This window comes from Sarcophilus harrisii, chromosome 5, assembly GCF_902635505.1.
Source record: "Sarcophilus harrisii chromosome 5, mSarHar1.11, whole genome shotgun sequence".
In the NCBI taxonomy this organism is placed as follows: domain Eukaryota; kingdom Metazoa; phylum Chordata; class Mammalia; order Dasyuromorphia; family Dasyuridae; genus Sarcophilus; species Sarcophilus harrisii.
Genome location: NC_045430.1, coordinates 29,369,958 through 29,387,987, shown reverse-complemented (window position 1 = coordinate 29,387,987; position 18,030 = coordinate 29,369,958). Strand labels below are relative to the sequence as shown.

General features: G+C 34.0%; 1 protein-coding gene across 3 annotated transcripts in view; it reads right to left on the bottom strand.

Annotated features, from left to right (window-relative positions):
* Positions 1-18,030, bottom strand: part of CDK17 (cyclin dependent kinase 17) — a 144,813-nt gene that overhangs the window by 78,024 nt on the left and 48,759 nt on the right. For 2 of the 3 annotated variants that reach the window (XM_031939815.1, XM_031939816.1), the window contains exon 2: positions 10,232-10,380. In XM_031939815.1, the coding sequence (XP_031795675.1) occupies positions 10,232-10,349 (118 nt within the window). In that variant the 5' untranslated portion in view covers positions 10,350-10,380. Of the gene's footprint in view, positions 1-10,231; positions 10,381-13,205; positions 13,251-18,030 lie in introns of all 3 variants that reach the window. The other variant, XM_031939814.1, reaches the window with a different exon arrangement.

The following is an 18,030-nucleotide window of genomic DNA, read 5'->3' as shown; positions in this document are numbered from 1 at the left end:
TGTTCTGTAAGAAATGACCAACAGGATGATTTCAGAAAGGCCTGGAGAGACTTACACGAACTGATGCTGAGTGAAATGAGTAGGACCAGGAGATCATTATATACTTCAACAACAATACTAGATGATGACCAGTTCTGATGGACCAGGCCATCCTCAGCAAGGAGATCAACCAAATCATTTCCAATGGAGCAGTAATGAACTGAACCAGCTACGCCCAGAGAAAGAACTCTGGGAGATGACTAAAAACCATTACATTGAATTCCCAATCCCTATATTTATGCCCACCTGCATTTTTGATTTCCTTCACAAGCTAATTGTACAATATTTCAGAGTCTGATTCTTTTTATACAGCAAAATAATGTTTTGGTCATGTATACTAATGTATATCTAATTTATATTTTAATGTATTTAACATCTACTGGTCATCCTGCCATCTAGGGGAGGGGGTGGGGGGGTAAGAGGTGAAAAATTGGAACAAGAGGTTTGGCAATTGTTAATGCTGTAAAGTTACCCATGCATATAACCTGTAAATAAAAGGCTATTAAATAAAAAAAAAGAAAAAGAAAAAATGAGTTAGCTCCATTTTGGACATGCTGAATTTGAGTACTTAAAGGATAGCAATTTCAAATGTCCTAGATCTTGGACATTAGTGATGGAGAATTAGAGTTTAGGAGACAAGTGTGACATTATATAAATTTGGAAGTCATCTATGCAAAAATGTTCATTAAACCGACGCAAGCCAACAAGATCACAAAGAAAAAAGAGAGAGGGAGAGAAGGATCCCAGAGCCATGACAGATTTTCAAATATTAAAAAAATTATCATGTCTCCTCCATGTTTCTCTAGGTGGAATAATCTTTCCCCATACTACAAAGTTTCCAGGCAGCTTCCCAATCTAGCTGACTTCTTTTGTATTGCTCTAGTTTGTGAATGGCCCTCTTATAGTGCCAAGAATCCAACACAAAAACCCATACATCGTCAGAACAGGCAAGGTACAGTGGGACTATTATGTCTTGTGATCTGGACACTATAGTTCTATTATGTGGGCTGAAATTACATTAGCTTTTTGGGGGACAGCCCTGTCACAATGCTGCCTCATACTGGGCTAACAGTCATCTGAAGCCCTCAAGGCTTTTTACTTTAAGTATCTACCCCTATCTTTCATCTAGGAAAGGTGATTTTTTTTCCCCTCCCAAAATGCAAAACTTCATCATTTCCTATGTTATTTTACGTTTTATAGTGCTTTACTTTTTACAAATTGTTTTTCTTACCAGCCTTCAAGAGGTAGGTAACATAAGGTATCTGAGCTTCAGAGGCTGAATTGCCCATTACATCCCTAGAAAATGGAAGAGTGGAGTTTCACTTCAGTTCAGTGCTCTTTCCAATGTATCACAGTGACTTGTGATCTTGATGAAGGATGATTCTTTTGCTATCCAACATAGCAACTAACCCTCGCAGATTTGTGTCACTCTGACAATGTTCATCCAATGTTTTTAGATGAAAGCATGGCTATGAGCAACACGCTAGTAAGTTCCCTTCTTGGGGCTGACATAGGATTGCTGACTGGGAGGCCCAACACTCTATCTACTGCATCACCCAGCAGCCTAGACAGGAGTTCTGAATGAGAATTAGTTGTGCCATGCTTTTTGTCTTGCTAGTATGAATGTGTTCCACTTCTGCATTCCTGAATTCCAAATCTGTATTGCAAATCTGCCATTCTTTTTTCAGAAAAATACTTCTTTGAAGATTCTCCACATTCAAAATTAGAGCCAGCAGGGAAGAATCATCCCAACATAACTGTGTCACACTTGTGTTAATATATCCTCTTAAAAGTCCTTAGTTATATGTCATTTTCCCATATAGGAATTATTCTTTCAGATTTACTTTTTTTGAAAGTCAAATTTTCTATTCCGCTTTGTTTTTTTTTTCCATCAGGTTTTCATCCCTCTATTTTATTAAATAACCATTTTTTCCCTTAAAAAATTATCCTCAATTTTGCATGGTTATAATCCTAGCTCCATTGTCTTCGGGAACATCATAATCCAAATCAACTTTTAATGTGAAAGCTGCTAAATCTTATATGATTATTGTGAAGGTTTTCCTGGAGGCAGCCTTAGTCTCAGTTGAAATAAATAATTACTCCAAAATGCAGCCAGCTGGCAAAAATGCAAACGTTTATTTCTCCTTCCAAAACAGCCCAGTTAGTTGAGGCCTAACTCTCTGCTTGAGCTCTTGCAAGCTTTGTCCTTGGCTTCTGCCTCTGCTTTCTTCAGCCTCCAGCCAGCACCAAGGTAGAAGATGCAATGAATCTCTCTTGCCTCGAAGATAGGGCTTGTAGGCTTTCTTCCAGTCTCTCTCTCCTAAGTCCCACAAGAAGAACTAAGCCCAAGCTTCAAAAGCTCCTTATATATGTCATCTCCCAAAGATTAACTCCGCCTTCTGGAGAGAGAGGGATTCTGGGTTATCTCCCAGAGTGCTCTCTGGCTCTAAGGGAGGTGTGAATTCGGACTAAGCCCTACTAAGCCCTGCATCCTCCATTGAGTACTTAGATACTTATGAGCTCTCTAAAGGTGTGAACACAAGCATTGTTCAATCAGTTCCACTTAGTACCTTGTTTCAAGTTCTGGCCCAAAATAACTATTTCTAAGATTAAATTAACTCCAATGGCTTAACAGTTTGTAAAAGATTCCAACAGATTATGGCTGTGGTCCCATGATATTTGAATTGTTTCTGGCTGTGTGTAATATTTTCTCCTTGACCTGGGAACTCTGGTACTTACTTAATTAAGGTATTGCTGGGAATTTTCATTTGGGGATCTCTTTCAGGAAGTGATTGGTAGATTCTTTAAATTTCTATTTTATCCTCTCAATCTGAGATAATGATGCAGTTTTCTTTATAATTTCTTGAAATATGCTATCTTTTGTTTGCTTGCATTTGTTTTCTTTCTCAGGTTTTCTTTTCCTTTTTGATTCAATTTTTCTTGTGCAGCAAGATAACTGTATAAATATGTATACACATATTGGATTTAACATATTTAACATGTATTTATCTGTTATCTAGGGAAGAAGGTGGGGGAAGGAGGGGATAATTTGGAACAGAAGGCCGTGCAAGGGTCAAGGTTGAAAAATTACCCATGCATATGTTTTGTAAATAAAAAGCTTTCATAAAATCATCTCTCCTCAATCTGTTTTCTACTTTTTTCTCGATGTCTCACAAAGCCATTAGCTTGTACTTACTTGCCCAATTCTAATTTTTAAGGAATTATTTTCTTTAGAGCTTTTGTATCTGTTTTTCTATTTGGCCAATTTTACTTTTTAAGGAACTCTCTCCTTCAGTGAATTTTTGTACCTCCTTTTCCATATGGCCTAGACTGCTTTTTTAAGGAGGCATTTTTGTTAGGGGGGGGAAGGGAAATGGTTCCCCTTATAGAGAATGTTTGTGCCTTTTTTACCATTAAGTTAATTCTGTTTTTTCCGGTGATATTTTCTTTTATATTTTTTTGTGCTTCTTTTATCAAGATGTTAATTCTCTTTTTGTAATTTTCTTCTATCATTTTCATTTCTTTTCCCAATTGTTCCTCCACTAGTCTTATCTCCTAACTTATCTCCTTAACATCTAAGATTTCTTATTGCGCTTGGATCTAATTTTTGAGATTTTTCTTGTAGCTGTTTTCATGTTGTTGTCCGAGTTCTCTGCTACTATAGTACTTTTTTTTTTTCCACTGTCAAGTTCTTTTTAAGCTAGGTTTGCAAGTTTTTGATGCTTCCAAGTTGGTATGTTCCAGAGAAAGGTGTGAAGACTGTTCTCTTTGTCTGAGCCTTGGTCCTTATACAGGAAGGGCCCTGCTTCCCTACAACCTTAACTGCTGATGCTTTTGCTTCTCTTAGCCTTGGAATTATGACCAGGGACCCTGCTCTTCTTTGGTCCCAAGCGCTAGGGCTTTCCTTTGCCTTAAAACTGTGATCAGGGCGCCTATTACTCTGTGACCAGTCACAAGTACTCCTTTCCACCCTGGAACTGCAAGCCATAACTGCTTATGCCAAAAGAACTGCCCATCAGAGCCAGCTTCATTCAGTGCCAGCAAAGTATCTCTGGTGATCTTTTTTTGACCACTTGTCAGACTTTCTTACTGTCTCTGAGTTGAAAATTGCTGCCTCCACCCTATAATGTGACCATCTCCAAGAACCACAGATTATACTGCTGTCACCCCAGAGAGTAAGAAGGAAAGAAGGTAAAAGTAGGGAGTTTACCTTTGTGTCATAGATTTCTCCCACCCACCCCCTAAGTTGAAGTAGGCTGGAAAACTGTCACACTCTGTCCTTTTGTGGGCCCTGTTGCAACAAAATTTTATTTGAGAAGTTATTAGATTTGTTTGGAAGAGAATGTTGGGAGAATTCAGCTAGGTTGCTCCCTCAACTTTGCTGCCTTGGTTCTTTCTTAAGAATTCTTAATCAAGTCTAAATTGAAAATTTCACTGTAGCATGCATGTTATCTTAGTTATCAAGTAGAGACCCATGAAATGTGAGTTTTATTGGGTTTTAAAGTAGAAATGGCTTATTAAGGGCACAACATTGGAATAGATTGAGTTACACATTATCCGGTGATTCAATACCAAAAGACTGGGACCAAAGAATGGTCTTATGTAGACTCCATAGGAATAGCATCTATTTGGGAGATGAATAGCGTCCATTTGGGAGGCAAAGAAGGATATGAACTAGTTTCAAGATAACTCATATTAGGGGCAACTAGGTGATACACAATGGATAGAGCACCAGCCCTGAAATCAGGAGTTCAAATCTGGCATCAGACACTTAACATTCTTCCTAGCTGTGTGACCTGGGCAAGTCACTTAACCCCAATTGCCTCAGCAAATAAAAAAAAAAGATAAATCATACTATTTTAAAGGGTACTCAATGTGCAAACTCAAACCAACAATTAGCGAGCTAACATGCTACTCCAGAAACTCAATCATATGATCGTTATAATAAATGAAAGTAGTTGCATCTGACTGAAAGAGATGGGTCACATAGTAAGATCTATTCCTAAATACCAAAAATGGAACATTAGTTCACTTAAACTACAGCAAGGTACAAGGGAGTCTCCAAAATGGTGGAAACTACAGAGTACAGTGAAAAAAGGACTGACAAAGACTTAATGGAACTGGTTTTGGATTCTGGCTCTGCTATTTATAACTTGCATAGCCTCATATAAGATACTTTAACTGAGGTTCAAGTTTCTCATTTATAAAAATAGAGGAATTAGATTAAAATATCCTTTTGGAATATCCCTTCCAATTCTATATTTTGTAACAATGGTAAAACACAAATAATCATCACAGGAGAGAAATAAATGTTGCCAAACTACGAGTTAATAATGCAGTCATGAATAAGTATCAAAAAGATAATTTTAAAAGGCTTTACTGATACAAAATAGTCATGTCATGTACCTTGTACCTAAGAAAGTTCCATAAAAACAATTTTTCCTTCTTTTTAATCATGATCATCATAATCATGTCTTTATTCATCCTAGAAGAGACTTAAATAAAACATTCTTTCTCACCTTTCCCCTTTTCCCCTCTCTTCTTCCCTCTCTCCCTTCTTTAAATCTCTCTGTCCAGTCACTTTCTTCAAAGATCAGCCAGAAATCATGGCATCTCTCTGACATCTATGCATTTTCCCTTTCTTTCTCTGATCCAAGGCACTTATAATTAACTACAAATGGTCTTTTGATTTCACCTTTCATTCACCAAGCAAACCAAGTGCGTGACAATGGGTTACAAGAATAAATAAGCTCAAATTTGGCTTTTGTTGCTTACTAGCTTACTTGCTAGAGATAATCACTCCATTTCTTAGCCTCAACTTCCTTATGAGGTAGGTAATACACAACCTATTCTGTAGATAATGAAATTAACTCAGAGGTCAAAGGGCTTATCAGTAAGCATATGCAGAAGTATATCCAAGTCCAGTGCCCTATCTACAATGCCAGGCTACTGTTACTGAATATGTGCCTTCAGGAGACGGACTGATGTCATGGGTGGTTAGACCTGGAGGCAGGAAAACTTGGTTCAAATCTCATCTAGAGACTAGGGACTAAAAGGACGATGACATTTACCACAACAGTGTAGTCTAGCAAGGATTAATGTAAAATATCTAACATTATTAGGTGGGCTTTTTTTAGTGACCTTGAAGTTCACTGAGGAAGTTCTGCTGTGGGATTCATGTAATCAGTATGTCATGTTCAAAATTGTTTTGAGAATAAAAATATCTATGATTTCTTCCATTTTAATACTGTTCTCTCTCTTTTATTTCTTTTCAATTTATATATATAGTTTGTCAGTATCCCAACTTCATCTTACATATCATTGAATGTGACAACATCCAGTCTTAAGTATTAACTGTTAAAGTCCAAATGTAATGAGGTTCTTCATCACTATTTATAAGAAATCATTAAAAAAATCCATTAACACGACTATCCCACTATACATTTCTTTCCTCTTTTCTAGTAGCAATTATAAAAGCTATTGATGTGATACAGATTTCTTGGGTCTCATATTAAGCTTTTGTTTTAACCTTATTTCCAAACCATTAGTTTTGTTTTGCTGTTTTCTGAATCAATACTGCGTTCAATCTTCTCCCATCCAATACCATGATGTTTCAGGAATTAATTCAGCCAAGAAGACTGACTAAACCCAACTCTCTTTCAGCACTTCAAAATATCAATATCAAATAAAATAAAGTAACAAAAAAAAATTTTTTTCTCAATGGGCGAGAAGGGAGAGAATTTGGAACTGAAAATGAAACTGAAAACAAAAATTAAAAAATGACAGAAAAGAAAACCTTAAAAGGAAACCTATTGAAAGGAAGAAACATAGAAGCAGCTCCAAGTAATGACTATTAAGAAATATCCAAAAGGAAAATATGAAAGCAATGGCCAAAAGTAAAGAGAACAAATTTGTAAAACATTGCCAAAGTGATTTAGAAACTCATTGAGATACATAAAAAAGTTCAGGCATGTAATATTAATGGAGATAAAAATTTTTGAAAGGTGTATACATATAGAAAAATGCACCTGACAAGTACTGATCTGAATCAATAGATGAGATTATTCATACCTGGAATTACCTGAACTCATGAAATCATAGGTCCAGATTTCCCTTCTCAACACCCCCCCCACCCACTCTATTAGAACTAAGCAAGTAAGATTTTTTTTTCAAGGATAATATCAGTTAAAGTAAAGTAAAAAAAAAAATCCCCCTTGGATCTGGGATTTGATATGGACAGGAGAAAAGGGATATTAAGGCATAAGGAATTAAGGCTGGTTTAATCCAACAAGCAAAGCAGACTATTATCTCATACTGATAAAAACAAGGTAAAAATGATTTCATGAAGTAAAAATAAAATTTAACAATTTAAATTTTGTATCTTAATGGCCTGAATTCACCTTAAAAATGGAAAAAAGTTTACATTTTGATTGAAAAACAAAACCCAACAAAAATTTTCTGCTACAAGAAACTTATCCAAAGCACAAGGACTCAGAGATTAAAAGAAAGAAATCAAATATGCTTCAGACAATTTTAAAAAGTAGAAGCTGAAACCATAATCAGATAAAAAGCAATAGTAAACCAAGTTTTTAAAGAAAAGGATAAATTTTTTAAAAGTTGGGAAAGTAAAACACTAACTTAGTTTTAGGGAGGATTGCTTTATCAGACCGTAACATATTTAACAAAAGAAGGAAATAAGAGAGAAACATAATATTAGAAAACTAAATCTAATTACCTTATCTAACAGGCCCACATAGAAAAGGCACTCCAGGAAGTTCTTTTTTTATCCTCATTTGTACAAAAAAGGACCCACATCCACTTCCTTGACACCTCTGTGTAATGATCTCTTTCCTATCTTTGCCCTGATGGATATGGTTGCTCATATTTTTAATTAGCTAAACATCACCAACTATATACCTTCAGGTAACACAAAGGATCACTCAAAGCCTTGCTACTTGCTCTGCTACTGCATCACAAGATCTGGCTACTGGCACATTCTACCATTGGTCCTGCTACCATTCATCAGAATAGAACATACTATCTGTTACTCTCCTGAACCTCAGAATTAATGAAGCTTAAGGATCCAGGATCTTGCCAGTCATCAAGCAGCTTTACCCTTAGGATCATCCAGCCCTTCTATATATGCCCAGTAGCTAAATAGGTATGGACAAATTGCTTGCCCCTAAAAATAATATGAACTCCTTGAGAACAAGGACTCCTCTATTTATATCTTCAGATCTTAGCTCACAGAAAGTACTTAAGGAATGACTTTTCATTCACTCAATTCATTTTCAAATTCAAATAGGACTTTTATAAAAACTAATAACATACTACTAGGAAATAAAGAACTCAAAACAATGTAAAAAGGCAGAAATCTTGTCACTGACAATCTTTAATTCAATAAAACCAAAATCAACAAAGGAAATAAAATAATAATAGCTTGTAAACTGGAGAGTATTTTAAGGTTTTCAAGAACTTAATTTTTATCTTCATTATCTGCACCATGCAACATAGAAGCTGGCATTATTTCCACATTATATCACATGATAAGTGCTCAAAGCTTATGAATCTTCTTGTAGAGAAAGAAATCAAAGTTATCAATAGTTATATGAAAAAAAAGTGATCTAAATCATTAAAAGTAATTTAATAATAATAATAATAGCAATTGAATGAAATGCAAATTAAAGCAACTTTGTGTTACTACCTCACATCAGACTGACAAAGTTGCCCCAAAATGGAAAATGGCAAAGGAGGAACATACTGTTAGGGGAAAAGGAATATTCATTCTTTGCTGGTAGAGCTGTGAATTGGTTTACCTATTCTGAAAAGCAATTTGGAAAATAGACACAAGGCTATAAACTTTCCCTACCATTAGACCATACTAGATCTATACCCAAAGATATCAAAGAAAAGTACCCCCTATATACAAAAGTATTTATAGCAGTTCTTCTCCTAGTGACAAAGAAATGGAAACAAAGGGATGTCTATTAATTGGAAAGTGGCTGAACAAGTTACAGTATATGTATGGATTAGAATACTATTGTGCTATATAACAAATGAAGTGCCAAAATTTTTCTTTAAATTTTAAATATAGATTTTAAGTTTTTTAAAAAGTAGAAATTGAACAAATATGAAAGAAATAGCTTGAAAAAAACCTGAGAAGCCTAGCATGAACTTGACTGATACCGGTGAGCAGAATCTACTAATACAATAATAACACCACTGTAAAAACAAACAATTGTGAAAGACTTAGAAACTTTTATCAATATTGTTTAATGTACCTTATTTGGGAAATTGTTTTGCTTGACTATACATATTTCAATCAGATTTGATTTTTCTTGCTCTCAATGAGTGATAGAAAGGGAATGCAAGAATTAGAAACTGAAAATGAAATAAAATGCCTTATTTGCAAAATTTTTCCAATTCTGCAAATGAGAAAACCAGGCCCAGAGAAGTTAAATGACTTGTTCAGAGTCATAAAGCTAAATTGTCAAAGCTGATTTTGAACCCAGATTTCCAAAGCTCTATATGCTATTGACCACATCATATTGTTTGTCATCTATAAAATAAACCTAGAGACTAAAAAATGACATCCTAAATAATGAGTTGGTCAAAGATCAAATTATAGAAACAATTATTAATTTCCTAAGTGGCAAACTCGTATCAGGCAGCTGGTGGCACACTGCTGAAAGAACGGAGTTCAAAAGTAGACATTTACATCCTCTGTGGCCCTGGGCAAGTTACTTAATCCTATCTGCCTCGGTTTCCTCATCTGTAAAAAGTGCTGAAGAAAATCGTAAACCACTCCAGTATCTTCGCCAAAAGAGCCTCAAATGGATCACAAAGATTAAGATATGACTGAAAACAATTAAACAAAAAAAACCAAAATATATTACTGAACAGTATTTTTTTAACAAAAGAGAAAAGATTAGAAATTAAACAATCTTTTAAAAAAATAAGGTTTTAAAAATGAGCAAATTCTAAAAAAGCATTGATTGCTCTTAGCTGCCTTTCTATCTATTGAGATCAAATGCTTTAAGGATAATATTTCTGAAGCCTTTTCATTTCCTCATTTTTACAATAATTTTAATCAATTAGCTTCTCTTAGAAAGGGTTATATTATTCTCCTTAAAAATTCTTGTTTTAAATTGGTCACAAAACATAATTGGAAAAAACAAACAAACATATTTACCATTATCTTTGCTACTGTTTTCTTCAATAGTCATTTGTTCAGCCAACTCAGAAAGTGATTCATCAATGGTCTGGCTGCCACGAAGCGTGAGAGAGAGCCTTCTTTTAAACTTTTTCATTCTACCAATTTATAGTCTGGCTTGGAAAAGCCTAAAAAAGAAAAAAAGAAAAAAGAAAAAAAAAGTTATAGCCGTGATTACCTGGAATACAGAAAATGTTCCCTATCTGAATCATGAATTCACTGGAAATTTTTTCGAAATTGGAATACAGAGTGATAAGCATCAGAATTTTAGTTCAAAGTAAAAAAAAGAAAAAGAGAAGTGTATAGTCATTCAGAAAGTATGGGAAAAAGTTATGTGAAACATTTTGGTGTACTTACATGACAATCTCAAGACTCTAAGAACCTAGAAGTTGGGGGTGAGGAAGGGAGAGAGAAGAGAGGGGAAGCAGATCCCGATTTTGTAGAATGAAGAAAAACTCCCAAAAGTCATGTAATGGAGGTAGAAGAGTCAACAATAAACACACTAAGTTATAGAGAGTGAATTTCACATTTCCCAAATGGCCAATTAAGAAGGCAAAAAAAGCTAAGTGGGATGATGAACCAGATGTCTGGACAGAAATGGAAACAGAAAAGAAAGGTATTTATTTATTCTGATCTACCTTTTCTCATCAATCACGTGAAGTGACAAGAGATCTGTATGGATGAATAATTATAAAATAAAATATTCTAATATTTGATACAACCTCATACCTATGAAATTGACTAAGATAACCCAAAGGAAAATGACAAATGCTAGAGATGATGTAAGCTCTATTACTATGAACTACTCCAACCATTCTGGAGAACAATTTGGAATTACAAAAATTGTAAAACTGTACCTACAGTTTAGCCCAGCAATATTATTTCTAGGCCTATACGCTCAGGAGATCAAAGGAAAAGCAAAAGGATCAATATATACATAAAAACATTTATAGCAATTCTTTTTGGTGGCAAAGAAATGGAAATTGAGGGGATGCCCATCAACTAGAAAATGGCTGAACAAGTTGTGTGATCGTGACAAAATGCTATTATGCACTATAAAAAAAAAATTATGACAGGGATGGTTTCAAAAAAAACCTGGGAAGATTTATATGAACTAAAATGAAGAAAAAAATCAGAATAATGCAAATAATAACAGCAATATTGTTAAGATAATCAACAATGAAAAAATCAAAGAACTGATTGATACAATGACCTACCAAACTCCAAAGGAAATCATGATGTAAAATATTATCCAACCCTTGATAAGAGAATTTGATGGGACTCAGAATACAGACTAAAATATATATTTTTACATATATTTAGATTTTTTTTTCCTTTCTTTACTTTTCTTGTTTTTCCCCCCTCCCAAAACAGTTAATTTGGAAATATGTTTTTATACAATATAGAGTGGGAATGATATTTTTTTCCTCAATGGATAGGGTACAGGCTGGAGAGAAAAAATTTGATGAGAATTTTTCTAAAATATGTAAAATATATATGGCCTTCTTAAACCAGTAAAACGAACATTATTCAACTTTTCTAGTGACTGACAAAACAAAATCACAGAAAGATAAAACTTGAAATAATTTTGGAAATTAATTTAATTCCTCAACATGAAAAGAAGAAATAGAAATCTAAAATAGTTAAATGATTTCCCAAAGATAACAAATTAATTAATGGCATTACAAAAATAAAAGTTTAGGAAATGGGACAGTTAACTGGTGCTAATGCCAATAGCAGTTATAAAGATGTGAATGGCCACTTGACTAAATGGCACCAGATTACTGAGCAATTTTAAGTTTGAGCCGCTTTATTTTTGGTAATTTTTTTTTCCTATCACCAATGTTGGCTATCACTTTTGCCTGTTATCAGTAAATGTGTCTCTAGTCTTTGCTTAAAATCAAAACTTCAAAATTCTTATGAATTTTTTAAAGGGACTCCTGAGGTCATGTAGCTGAATTCTTACCCAAATCATACATTCTGGATATAAGTGTTATGTGGACATTTAATCTCCAACTGAAGATGGCTCAGATTATATATAACCTCAATCTCCAGTTATTTTAATCATACTTCTCCACAAAGTATACATTTCTTTAGTACATAATCTACCAAATAAAAATTTTTACTTCCCAACAGCCATTTCGAGTTATTATTATTTTTCAAATACATAAAACCAATTTTGTTCACTTGGATATATTATATTATTCTTAAATAATGGCAATAGAAGCTCTGAATGAAAATATTACAATAATATTACTAAGTCAGAAACAGGAAACATTTGATTTTATGAAAACTTTTTAACAGGAATAAATTAGTTAAACATTAAATGTTACCAGTAATAAATTTAACACTTTTAAGAAATGTAGATCATATCATTATCCAGATTATTCAATTACTGTCTAAGAAACTATCTTTTATATAAGAATGATACAAAAACAATAGTAGCATCTTATTACAACACTACACAAGTCAACTGAACTATCTTCTTGCAAGTTAGTTTTTGAGGGATGTCATTTTTTTTTGGTGTCCAGACTTATGATTTTTTGGATAGTTTGCTAAAACCAAAGGGGACATGCCATTTCAAAGAAAAGATAAAATTAATGGAGCAACAGAAGTTTAGAATATTATACATTTACAACCTTTTTAATCACACACCCCAATTTTTTGAAAATGTACCCTCAAATATATGTATGTTTATTTATAAGTTATATGCATATATTATTGTCAAATATATGCATGTTACCTAAAACAAATCATAAGAAAAATAAGAAAACAAAAGATTTTAAATGTTTTAAAATATTTGTATTTTATTAATAATATTAAAATCATTTTGTTCTCACTAAAATATGAATGGTAATTTTTGACAGCGATATCATTTGAATTACTTTCATTATTTTTGAAAATTTTTTGTATATTTCAGTAAGATAAGTCAGATTAATAAATAATAACTTACTAATTATTCAGATAATTTCATCCATGCAGCTGGCCAAGCAAAACACTTTAAAAAAAAAAAAAAGATTCAGATTTATCGAAAGTTACAAACTATACCCAACAAGTAAAAGCTCACCACAGACACTACATGCAACAGTTTTTCTGCAGGAAAGAAGACAATTCTGTCTGTATCCAGCAAAAGTTGATGATTTCAATGCAGCCAAAATTTTTTCATATAAATCCATTCCTTTTTCTTTATGTGATTCTACTTAGAGGATGGTATCAATCCCTTAGTTCCAGGTCTGGCCATTTGCAATCATGTTTTATGAGTGTGAAGAACAGTTGGATGGCCACTTTAGGTAGAATGAAGAATACAGAGAAATGGGGAATAATATGCAATGGCAGAGCAGGGGCAAGTTTGTGAAGAGTGTTAAATGACAGATAGAAGAGTTAATACTAGATTCTCTAGTGGATCACAATAAGGCATTCACTACCAATGAAGACTTTAGAAGGAGGGTAGTTCTGGAGTTAAATTTTCTAGGACCTGGTCTCTGGTCTCAGAGACAAGAAAATGGGAGGGAAGTAGATTACTTAATAAATGTGTGAAGAATTGAAATAAAACCCTAGGAGAAAATTATCCTATTATCTTCTAGTTTATAATAAGGAAATACCAAGCCTAGTAGAGTCTAAACTTTAGAACAGATTTCAAAGAATGCAGGGAAAGATATATAGGATTCTTGGCCTAAGTGAGATTTTCAATTAAATCAAATAATATCTTTGATAAAAGAAGGTTCTTCACAGAATGCTGACCACTAGATGCTAATTCCATTAACCAAAGGAATTTATGAAGGCCATACTCTCTGGCATAGAGGAACTATGGCCTACAGTGGTAAAGGAAACAACCAATCAATGAAACTACAAATTTTTGTTTGAAATGCATTCTTTCTCCAAAGATCAAGCTGAAATGCCAAAAATAAATCAAATCTATATTAATATCCTTTCTATAAATTAAACAAAATAAAAGATACAAACTATAGAGAAAAGAGACAACTCATTGGTTCACCTCAGAGTTAAAGAGAAAGGAACTTACACTGGTACCATCATGTGCCCAAAGACAACAAGAATTACCTCATTCTGCAGTTTCCATGCTTAGTGTAATGAGACTACCATAAACAAAACTGAAGTTTACATGCCAACATCTATTACTGAAAGAAAAAACAGGAGAGAAATTTTATAAAGAACCAAAAAGCTAACAACATATAGCTTGAAACTGCATGACATTTAAAGTGGGCACATGGGAGATGAATGCTTTATTAAAAAATTAGTTTGGCAATACTATGACTCTCAATTCTGATGGAAGTGGCTATATTTGGGAATGAAAGGATGCAATTCAGTTCCAATTGATCAGTGATGAACCGAACCAGGTACACCCAGCAAAAAAACACTGGGAAATGTGGCCTGCTTACATTTTTGTTTTTCTTCCCAGGTTATTTTAACCATTCTAAATTACAAGAAAAATAGAAAGGTAGGAGGGGGTCATCTCATATAGGTTTCTGACCTTCAAAGACAGAATTGTGTGTTTGATCCTGGAAATGATAGGGAACTATTAATTTATTGAATACAGGGTACACTTTAGTAAGATCAATTTGACAGGATGGACTCAGATAGGGAGAGATTTGAGGCAGGAAGACTAATTCAAGAGTGAGGTGATGAGAGGCTGGACACTGGTTAAACTTCAATATGAACTTAACATATAAAAATTTCAACTGTAATCAATATCAATGTCTCTTCTACCATATCTCATTTTTATTATAAAAATTTTATTTCAACAGGTCAGATTATTTTGAATATCTCTTCTCATCATCTGCCTAGCTTTGTATTAATTTGGATCTTTGCTATTACAAGTCTGACAATAAATAAGATAGCTAAAGAAAAAAAAATTGTTTGGGTTGAAGACATTTAAAAGTCAGAAGACTTCCAACTATAGGTCACACATATTATTTGTGACAAGATAGCTAGAATATCCTGGATGTGGCAAATACTGAGCAACATGACAAAAATTAGACTGACAAGTTCTCAGACAGGAAATGAGTTTGCAATATAAGTTATTTCAGAAACAAATGTGCGATATCAAGACTACTGACTGGTTAGGTCAATGGTTAATATCAATACCAGACAAGGATAATAAAAATGAGTAGCAACTCCAACAATTGTTCACACCCCCAAAGTGGGGGAGAGGGGAGGAAGATTGACTAAAATAAAAACATTAACTATCATTATTTGAAAAACTTACATACCAATAAGGTCAGATTGGCAAACACTAGCTCTTAGCAAGCAGAAAGATATGGTGACAAAAGTTAATGCTGATTTAGAAACAGTGCAAAATATCATAGAGAACAATATAGAGCAGAATCATTTCCAAAAATAATGGTCAGAAAAAGTAAGACATCAGATAATTAAGTCAGATCACAATCACAATGTGGATGACCTGAAAGATAATAGAAAGATTGCCATCTATCTGCCATCTATCATTTAAGGTTTGGGCATGAGAACATATGAAAAGTACAAATAAAAATTTTGAACTGAAGAAACTGATTTTAGATCTACCATAGATCTACCGACACAGGAAAGGCTAATTCAAAGTTTAAGAAATGGATGGATTCTCCAAGGGACAAAATACATAAAATGAATAAAAATTTGCAAACTGAACCTTGGGGAATACCCACAGTTAGGAAGCAAGAGGATTAGGAAATCCAAGACAAGCTACTATAGAAGGCAAGGAGAAGAAACCTAAAATAAAGAGCCAGTGGTCAGCTGGATCAAACATAATGAGAATGAGGTAAAAAGAAAATATTCTTGGATGTCACAAAGTAGCCTTTGAGAGATGAAGTGTACCAAAATGGTGGGAATTAAAAAAACATTGTGTGGAGTTGTGTGTGTGGTGATGAAAAAGAGGAAATAAAACTATCCTCCTCTTTTTCCTCTTTTTGGGGGGAGGGGGGATTAATGAGAAGTGGGGACACAGAGGAAGAAGCTGAACTGTGGACTTCTACATAATGTCAGGATGTGTGAAACATTTTTAGAGGAAAGGAGCTTCATTTCTGAGTGACAGGAAAAGCTGTGGCCTACTTATTAGATGAGAATAGACTGACTTTATAAAGTCTATAAACTCATTTAGACAACAATAATGTATGTAATGAGGGAGGAACAAAGAGAGCTTACTTACATGATAGCCTTAAGTGAAAGGGTACTTTCAATCTCATTTTTTTTAAATGTCATGTAAAACAGCATCCTTAATTTCATTTACTAAGATGCAAAATATGTTTTAGCTGCATCAAGGAAAAAAGGAAGTAACTATGCCCCCTTTACATTTAGTGGTGCTATATTTGCTCCCCCTTACACTTAGTGGTGCTATTTTTGTAACTTAATTTTCTTTTCATCACTTCAACAAAACTTTTCATTTAAGCTCAAGTGCTAAGAAGCCGTATTCAATTCAAGATTAATTTCAGAAGAAGTCCCTTGGAAAATCCAGGAAGGAGAACGAAGGCCAAGTCCAACAAGTCTAAAACCACAAGAGAATGGTTCTCTGTTCAAACAGGACACACCAACTAACTCAATCCCTTACCCTCCCTTAATTAAAGGAGTTACTGACTATATAACAGGATAACCTACATAAACAAAAGCTTCACACCATTTAACTGAAACCAAGGAATCTGTTCTATTTCTATATTCTGTTTGAAAATAATTAGTGTGTGTCTCTCTTATACATACATACACACACACACACACACACACACAACTTAATTCTATTGTAAAAATGCAAAAGGAGTTGCTTTTGTAATTTTGTGATCTGAAAATATCAGGAGGCTTCAAAACTCAGAGCTGATGTGAATTAAGTAAAGAAAAGTCGATTTGAAATGAGGGCTTCTTTGTTCTAACCCTGCCTCTCTTATTGAGAAATAAGAGTAGACAAGTCACTTAAATTCTTTGGGCCTCAGAAGATGGGAGGAGTTAGGAAATAGGTCTCTTCCAGTTCTAAATCCTAGGATCTTCTAAATTAAAATGCTTCATATTTGTTAAAAGAATTCTAATTTTCATTTTTTCCACTCAGTGGTTGTTAGAAGAGGCAAGGGGGTTGGAAGAAGAGAAAATCAAGTTCTGTTCATTAAGTAAAATTTAATTACAAAAATAAAAACAAAGTTCAAACATTTATGATACACATTCTTAGATAAACAAATCAACTTAGCTAACTACAGGAGGTCAGATGTTAAATGAGTCTGTCTTTCAATGAAGGCTCAATGAAGGTAACAATGATAACATAGCTCAGAATAGGAGTAAAAGTCCCAACATCTTTCCTGACCATTTGATAGGTTGTGAAAAATGAAAGGCAAAAGCCTGGAATGGAGTGGTGGTGGTGGGAGGTGCAATTACAGACAATTCCACTACTACCATGCATATTATTAACCATGAAGGATAGTAAAGCACTGGTAACCAAAATAAAGCACAAGAGATTTATGGTTTTAGGGCCAATTCTCCTTAAGTAACTGTCTCACACCTACTTCCTGGGCACATGAGTACAGCTAGCTTGCCCAGGTCACACCCACAATATGCCAAAGACAATGTAGGCACCCAGGTGGTTCTGACTATAAGGACTGGGGTAAGGATGTGTGTTGGAGGTAAGGTGCTAGAACAAATTAACAAAAATCAAGGAAAGAAGGGGAGAAAGACATTTTGATACCTGCTAATTAAAATGACCTAGAAAATAGGTCAAGAAATCATTTAAGAAGCAAAATCCTTGAAAATGATTTTTAAAAATTTTTTAAATACTATTTCAAGAAATCATTAAG